Source organism: Anarrhichthys ocellatus, unplaced genomic scaffold (genome assembly GCF_004355925.1).
Source record: "Anarrhichthys ocellatus isolate YVR2014 unplaced genomic scaffold, GSC_Weel_1.0 scaffold31, whole genome shotgun sequence".
In the NCBI taxonomy this organism is placed as follows: domain Eukaryota; kingdom Metazoa; phylum Chordata; class Actinopteri; order Perciformes; family Anarhichadidae; genus Anarrhichthys; species Anarrhichthys ocellatus.
Genome location: NW_022280061.1, coordinates 672,262 through 680,530, shown reverse-complemented (window position 1 = coordinate 680,530; position 8,269 = coordinate 672,262). Strand labels below are relative to the sequence as shown.

The following is an 8,269-nucleotide window of genomic DNA, read 5'->3' as shown; positions in this document are numbered from 1 at the left end:
GTGTGTGTGTGTCTGTTACAGTGATGTGGACCCTGGAACTTCCCCAGGGCCAAGTTCACCACCCTTATGTTTTCACTCCGCTTACAAAACACCTCTGCAGTCCACTCTGCCTCCACTTCCCCAGGTACACATCTACTAGTGCCGTCCACACACACACACACACACACACACACCTTCCCTGTCTATAATTCAATAATAAAGGCCTCTATATCAGTAATTGTGTCTCAGAGGATGCTGCCTGTGTCCCTGAAAAATCCCGGATGCTTGAATAAACTCTACTTGAATGTAGTCGGTGCTCTACGTGTAATTTCATGCAGTTTGTTTAGCTTCCAACACCATTTACTTGCAGAGCACACAGCTTAACTGGCAGCCCTCACTGGTTTCTGTAAAACATCGGCCTGGCAGTGCCAGCACATCTTGAAAATAATTAAATTTGCTATGTGCAGCCCGCAGCTCATTAACCTTCGCTTTGACCTCCAAAGTCTTTTGGACGTTATACTAATAACGGTAAAAGATGGCATGTAGGTCAGTGGTCTGCACAGGCCAGTTTTCTCAACACTGCGTCCCCCTGCACTTGCTGTGTTATGCTCCACCTCCCTGCACCCAATGAATCTTCACAGCACCCATCTGGTCCATAATCCATCCCACCAAGTAAGCTGGGAGTCTGTATTCTGTGCCGGTCACCATCAAATTTCACTAAAATAAATTCTGACCGTCAAAATTTGAGGAGCTATAAATGCAGTGCTATGGGATGATACATGCCCCCCTGTTAGAAATCCGAAGAGAAATATGGGTACCACAAATAAAATATTCTGCACGCGCACACTCACAGACGAACATTTAATATAGTTCGTGGCCGGGGGCAAGATTTGAGAAATTAATGCCATGGGTGCAGAGGTCCTACATGCAAATAGAAATGATTGAAAGTGCTCTTTGTCAGCTTGCACTAATTGTTTGTAATCTATTGGCAGACATATGGAAGGACATTAATGCATCAGTCTGACAATTAATTGCTTTATATTGTCAGTGTTTGTCAAATATCTGAAAAAGACGTTGTGGCTTTTGTGTGATGTTCATGTATCCGTGTGCACGTGTGTCCGTCACAAGCCAGTTTGCTGCCTTATCAAGAGTTGGATGAACAGATTGACTTTGTGCATTTGGTCCACAGAGAGTGTACAACAGGTCCAGGCAATGTTTAGGCTTCACTTTAGCTCAGTTTGGAATAAGCAAGCCTGCACCAAAAGAGGAAAGGCACAGGTCTGATGATGACCTTGTTACATGATGTCCTTAGTAAGAAAGCTATCCAAAAAATACATCTTAGAGAATATCCTAGGTTTCATTCAAAGATGGGAAAGTGAAAGCGAAACAGGCGACTTCACAATCAGGACAGGACTTCTGGGATGCTGCATGAGGGTCACAGAGCCTATTTGTTGTTGGTCAGTAAATACATCCAATGCACTCACAATAATAATGACCATTAAGGCACGTTGTCTTACTTCCACATATGCAATACACAAACAACACATACCTATGACTATGGAGCTGTTAGAGGTCCCTCTTGAAGGAACTAGGCTAGCTGTTTTCCCCTGTTTCTACTCTAAGCTAAGCTAAATATGTCACAGAGAAACTTCTGCAGAAAACACGGAGAGAAGATGCTGACCTCAAACTTCCCATCTATCTCCCACGAATACGTTCCAAAATGTTGGTATTTATTTCTTAAATTCAGTGCAGCAGAGCTGGTTGAGTTTACCTTCAGCCACTTCATTATGTGGAGTGGTGGGGAGCTCACACAAAGACAGAGAGGCACACACACACACATAAACACGCACTTGCAAGCAAAGCGGGGGAGAGGGGTTCAACAGTGTCAATTACTTCACTCTGTTGCTCAGCAAACACTACAAAACTGCTATCAAACATGAATATTCATGTGCAAGAAACGGCTAATTACCTGTAAAATGGACTGATGTGTGCAAGATAGAGGGAATCAAATGGTTGAGAGAGTAAGGAGAAGTATAAGAAAGCCAAGAGGAAAGGACGTCTCCCCAGTCAAACTTGCCTCTACTATAAGGACATTTTGGTTTGTCCACTTCAACTAAAAGTTTTCGGACAGTAGAGACAGTCCTTTACTTCAAAAGCAAGTTCAGGCTATTCTGCAGCTGTCAAGGGGGTGTGATTAACAAGATCAAAAGCTCTCAGTGTTTCCTCGCACTGCTCCTTCATCCTAGTAAACCCCTAGAATGTTTGATTTACATTTGTTCAGTCTAGGGATGTGAACAAGGATGCACTTCTGCATGACAACTATGTAAGGATCATCTTTCAGAGTTTCAGATGCCGGGCCAACAGTGACTATAAGAAAGACACTAGTGACAGTAACAACTACTACTTACTTGGGAATATGTTTAGTTTCTTAAGCTTTAATTTAGAAAACAGCAACCTAAAGACTTTGCATTTGAATTATTATGAAAAATGAAGGAGGTATCGGCTGAAAGCTGATGTAAGGATGGGAAGAATGTTAATGAGATGTTTGTGTCATTGAGGATACGTGGGTGATGAAGGGAATGCAGTTGTTACAGTTATAATAAACTTAACTTACCATTACCAATAACCATTAGCTACCAGCTCTCGCTGGCTACTAACAGCTGCTCTACTGCCACAATTGCAATAATGTTGTCATCTGAAATGAAAACCTCGCTGTGACTTAAATACTGGCCAGTGGCCTTTATAACACTGATCATCAGATTGTTCTGGAAAGATGTCACATGAGCACAAGTCAATGAAGTCCCGATATTTTCATCACCACTGCAATGCATATTTAGTTTTAAAGTTGCCATGAGTTTGCACATGGCATACGTACATGCTGAGGGACACTCCCAATGATTCATAAATACATTGGTAGTTTCTAACCCTTTCAGTGTATTCCCTTTTTAAACAATAACTAACAAAGATGTATATCAATATATCAGTCTTAAAAGTTCTCTACAGTCGATTTGCATATGCGATCCCATAAGTGGTCCCAGCCCAAAGGTTGAGAAATGTCCGTGTAGATAAATTCACACATACTGCCTATCAATACACTGCTGTCAAATCATTTGGCACCCTGGGGGCTTTGTTATTGATGTTAAGTACCTCATGGCCTATCTGCTATGGCTTCTCACATGCAGATGTTTGGGAAGGCTCCAGCAATGGAATCTGTTTGGCTCGCACACTTTTCAATTTGTGCAGCTGCCACACTGGAAGCTTCTACAAACATAACTGTCACCAAAAATATGTATTTCACACTGCAGCAGCACGTTAAGTCTTGAGCTCGTGCGTGGTTTATGTTTGTGCTTGTTAGATGCTTCAGCTGAACTAGTGCCTGCTAATACGCAGATGAGGAATTGTGCTTGCCTGAAGGTTAGAGAGCCAGGCTTGGGGCTGGCTGGCTTAAATGAATGAGTAATGTTCTCCCATCCCTCAGCAGCTACTACTGAAGTGCCCTTGGAAGAGGCACTGAACCCCCAATTGCTCCAATTGAGCTGCTCAGTGGCCAAAAATGCAAAACTGTGGCTGCACTGGGTGGTTACCAAATGGGGTTATGTGAAAGAGTGGAAACAGGGTGGGAAAGCAGCCACCATGCAAATGCTGGTTCATTCTGGCTGAGGCTTGTACTATAAATTGGTTTACTTTGCCAGCCACTTTGGAAGGTAACTAACCAGCAACTGGAGGTTCAGCACTATTCTGAAAATCTAGTTGGCTTGTGAATAAGTGAAAGTAGGTGATAAATATCTCTAGACTGGCAGCCACATTATCATCAACCATAATTTAGAGGTCTCACTCTAATTCTAGGTCTTTCATTTTAGGATGGAGAAAAATAGAATGAAAGGGCTTTAATAGGTTGCGAGATGACCGTCAGAATGACCAGTTAATCAGCACAATATTTGGTGTCCCGCTATGACAAGATGATGCCGTTAAGTATGGATTTCTTCTGCCTGGTTACATCAGGGTTAAATTATACCTTGGATCTAGCACTACGAAAATCAAACTACTCCTGGCTTTCCATTGCCTGATCCAGTAATAAGTTGAGAGCCTCAGATCTAGAGGGTCAAATTCAATCAGACTGCCTTTATTATACCGCATATAATTCATGGTGCAGCTATTACTAAAGATCAATAGCACTTAAACTGCTCTACTGATATTGAAACCTGCACTGATTTACAAGCAGATAGGTCTTCGGACAAATTCAGACACACAAACACACACTTATTTATTTAATATAATGCAGTCACTTCCGAACGTCCCAATGTTGTCCTTGTTCGCTGTTCACTTCTTGTGATTGCTCTTCTAGGCGCACGTACGCACGCACACACTTTTATCTGACTGAAAAAAAAAAAGTGTTTTTTCATTAGCTTGGATTGCTGTGTGTTTGTCTCCAATTTACATTTTAAACATTTGAAAGGCCAGCTGGCCAACAAACCTGGAGGCACTCTCTCGCACAGTTTTGCTATTCTTGCTCGGACACTGCATTGATTTAATTTACTCCCAAATAAATTTAAAACTACAAGTACGGATAAACATGGCTTAACCCACATGAACAAACACACACTTGCGACCTTCACTACAAGTGGAAAAACACTGCAGGAAAAGTGTGTGTGTATGTTTGATTGCCAACTACCAATGTCCCAGCACTGCCAAAGATATGACACCAGCTCTGCAAAAAAACAACCAGCAGATGGATAGATGGACTGGTGGAAGTGGACAGAAATCCCTTCAACTCAATGGGCAGAGCGATGGACTAACACTGGCAGGTTGGAAGTTTGATTGGTGACCACCCAATCCTGTCACTTGTGGGGGTGAAAGGTGGCATTAGTATTGTTTAATACTAATGTATTAAAAAGAAGTGACGTTGGCAATATTCTTCGCTTCGCTGTTATCAGTGGTAACAGCCGTATTAGCTAGCCAGTTGGAGGGGGGTGCGCACGCACAATGGGACTCACATGCACGCGCGGCCAGGCGGGCTACATAGACAAAGCACAACTAGCTGCGATTTAAACAGACAGAGGGAGTGAGACTTCATTCTCTACATAGACATTACATTCTATTACTCCACATTATCTTTACAAAGCAAATAGTGGCTTGCTTCTACATTAATGCTCTGAATATGGAGTTAACATATCATGATCTTTCAGTTCTAAGGTTGTGTTTGGCAGTTGCGTTCTGAGATATTAAACAGAAGCGATTCAACATCTTATTATTAAACTACGAAATATTCTTTTTCAAACAGTCAACCTGCCAAGGTTTTTGAAATTACACCACACAAGCATGAATACCTTTCAAAGATGACAAAAGGGTACGTATACAGCTTTCATGGGGGAAAAAAGTCAGATAAAGCCTCACTTTAAAGTAAAAATCTCAAAGACTTTAACCTAAATCCATTTCTGTTAAGTTACTATCTATCGCCGATGGAGGTAACACAATGGTTATTGAGCCAATGGCCCACTGAGAGCCCTTGCATTCACAGTTTTAAGAACTGTGTGTCTGTGGCGACATTCCCAATGAATCACTGTTTGGCTCTCTGAGAAGTGAGACGAAAACAGACCTGCTTGTCACTATAGAGAACGATACAGAGATCTTCGAGATTGCAACTGGAATCTCGAAATATAATAGTCGTGGGAGATAACTTATGTTTAACTAAATGCAATATATTTACCCTCTATATGCTGTCATATCTGTGTATAATACTCTCTCACATACAATACGTTAGAATTATAATTTCAATCACCTGAAGCATGACATCCGGAAAGACCAGACAGCTCACACATGGGACAAAAACATCGATACTCCCACAGTTCTGCAGGTCAAGCTCATTGGCTAACAGTTTAGGACCCTTTTAAAAGCAGAATGTCAATTTCCATCTTTGGAAACTGCGACCAGCCAGCTGAGTCGAAGTCAATTTGGAGCACTGCATAAGTGCAGTTTCCCCGTCTCCTTCTCATAAATATGATCATGCTATTTGAAATGTCAAACCTCTGGGGAATGTCATTGATTTGCTGATTTAGCCAATCACTGGTTATCAGTAAACACAGCAGTATGGAAAATGGACATTTCCACTCACATTTCCTGTCTACAGTACATTCTCTGATCAAGGTGGGACATTCTTGCAGCATGCATGTGGCATGTATTGTCTCTAGTGATACTGACCTGACCTTTATTATGGTTTCACTCAAATACCTATTTATTACAAACAATAAGCTTGATACATAGTTTTGCTACTGGAAACCTTTTCATTGTTGCACTCAAAAGTGACAACATAAATGTGCACTTAAATACGACAGCACATAAACGTTCAGGTTAATTATATGCCGATTTAATCTACACGTACAATTTTAGTGGATGAATGTTGAGGGAATTAATGATTCGCATACATTTCCAAACTAATGGGGAACAGGTGTTGAATGCTCCCCTGGTACACCTTCCAAGGATTTTAGAATGGTTGTGCAAGATAACCCACGCCATTCACACACACACACACACACACACACACACACCTTTATACCTCATGTCTTTCCCTGAACATCATTTGGACAAACCTAGATTAAGGTGGAATTGAAGTTACCTGAGCGTCACAAACCTGTGCTCAATTTACCTACTCGTCAACCCACTGATGTGACATCCACGTGATGGGGGGTTGAGAGGTGCACGGGGGCAAAACTCTATCCTGGATAGAGAGAGAATAACTAGTATAAGCAGCGACCCATATCCACATGCTGCAGGAATACGCACACAAAGCCGTCGACGGGCACAAGCGCACCCAGGTCGAATAATTATTCATGTCAGTTAGGAACAGACTTTTAAGAAGGGATGTCGTCATCCTTCACTCTCGGATCTTGTCTAAATTTTTTTTACGCATGACCCTCTGCACAAAGATGCCGCCCCGTCGGGAAAATCCGTCCCGTCTATCGAGCGTCCCACCGATTCACACAACAGCTCTCTGCAACAACTCTCTGTGCAAGAAAAGCGGATTGAAATTCATCCCACACTCCGAAGACTGCATGCACATTCTCTCTCTCTCTCTCTGTATTCCCAAACCAACATAGAAAGAGTGTGGGTTTTGTGCATGTGTGTGGTGGAGGAGACAGACCTGGAGAGAGCATCTCGGATCGTGTTGCAACAATCCAGATCTGGGTATACTCTGACTGAGACAAACCCCATCCGTTTATTGCACCTCGAGAAGTTCACCATCCAGCCGCCCTCGCAGCATCCTGAAGCCATTGGGTCACATAGCCCAAACAGCCGCCCGGTCACACATCAAGCCACATTCAGCCACCTGCATAGTACAACCCGTCACCATCAGCTACTCTGCTGCGGATCAATCCAGCCCGCCACCCAGTGATAACACTCATCCTCCCAGCACTTCGAAACCATCACATCCAGACACCCAACAGGCCACCCAGCCATCCACCCGCCCAGCGGAGGATCGCAACTCTCTCCCGTGGAACAAACAAGTGCGCGCCGCCCGGCTGCGAGCGTCTTACCTTGAGCGCCTCTATATCCAAAGACGCCGACCGGTCCATGATAGAGAAGTGAAGTAGCACTGCGAATCAGTCACGAAAATAGAAGTCTCACTGGCGAGGAAGATAAGAGGGAGAGAGATTTAGAAACAGAGACCAAAAAAAAGTTGGAATGCTCTCTAGAGTCCCAAACTCTGCGGCAACATCCCCTGGATTCTTGTTAGGATTAGGTTATTAATATTCCACCACGGCGACGGATCTTCTCAGTTTCATTCCTCCCGGTGGGTCGATTGGTAAAATCAGGACTCCATACCGTGGAAATCCCCCCGACCTCCGGTCCCTGGTTTGTCCGTGCAGGGGATGGAGGGAATAGGAAGAAAAAAAGATAAAGAAATAGAATAGAATTAGCTGTGCGTAATGTTTCAAGATGTGGCTTCTGCGCACTTGACGATCCGGTGTGTCTTTTTTGTTGTTGTTGTTACATCTGTGTAAGAATTATTCCCCCCACTGCAGGAATGAAGCCGGTATTTAGACTCCCCTGTCAGTCGGTCAGCGGATAAATGCCGTTATATCCCGTTGAATCCCAGTAAATGTGAGTATGATGTTGTGTCTGCTCGTGCAGTGCTCGGCAACTGGAGAGGAGTCCGGATCAGACAGCTGATATTCTGCCTTGCCTGGGCGACTTCCATGCGGCAAACCGCCAGAGATATCAGCTCTCACCGAAAGAAAGGGGAAAGAGAGAGAGAGAGAGAGAGAGAGAGAGAGAGAGAGAGAGAGAGAGA

General features: G+C 43.4%; 1 protein-coding gene across 2 annotated transcripts in view; it reads right to left on the bottom strand.

Annotated features, from left to right (window-relative positions):
• The window catches only part of LOC116392941 (zeta-sarcoglycan), a 272,383-nt gene extending 264,170 nt beyond the window's left edge, over positions 1 to 8,213 (bottom strand). For both annotated transcript variants that reach the window (XM_031864787.1, XM_031864788.1), the window contains exon 1: positions 7,512 to 8,213. In XM_031864787.1, coding sequence (XP_031720647.1) covers positions 7,512 to 7,550 — 39 coding nt within the window. In that variant the 5' untranslated portion in view covers positions 7,551 to 8,213. The remainder of the gene's footprint in view (positions 1 to 7,511) is intronic.
• Between the last annotated feature and the right edge of the window lie 56 nt (positions 8,214 to 8,269).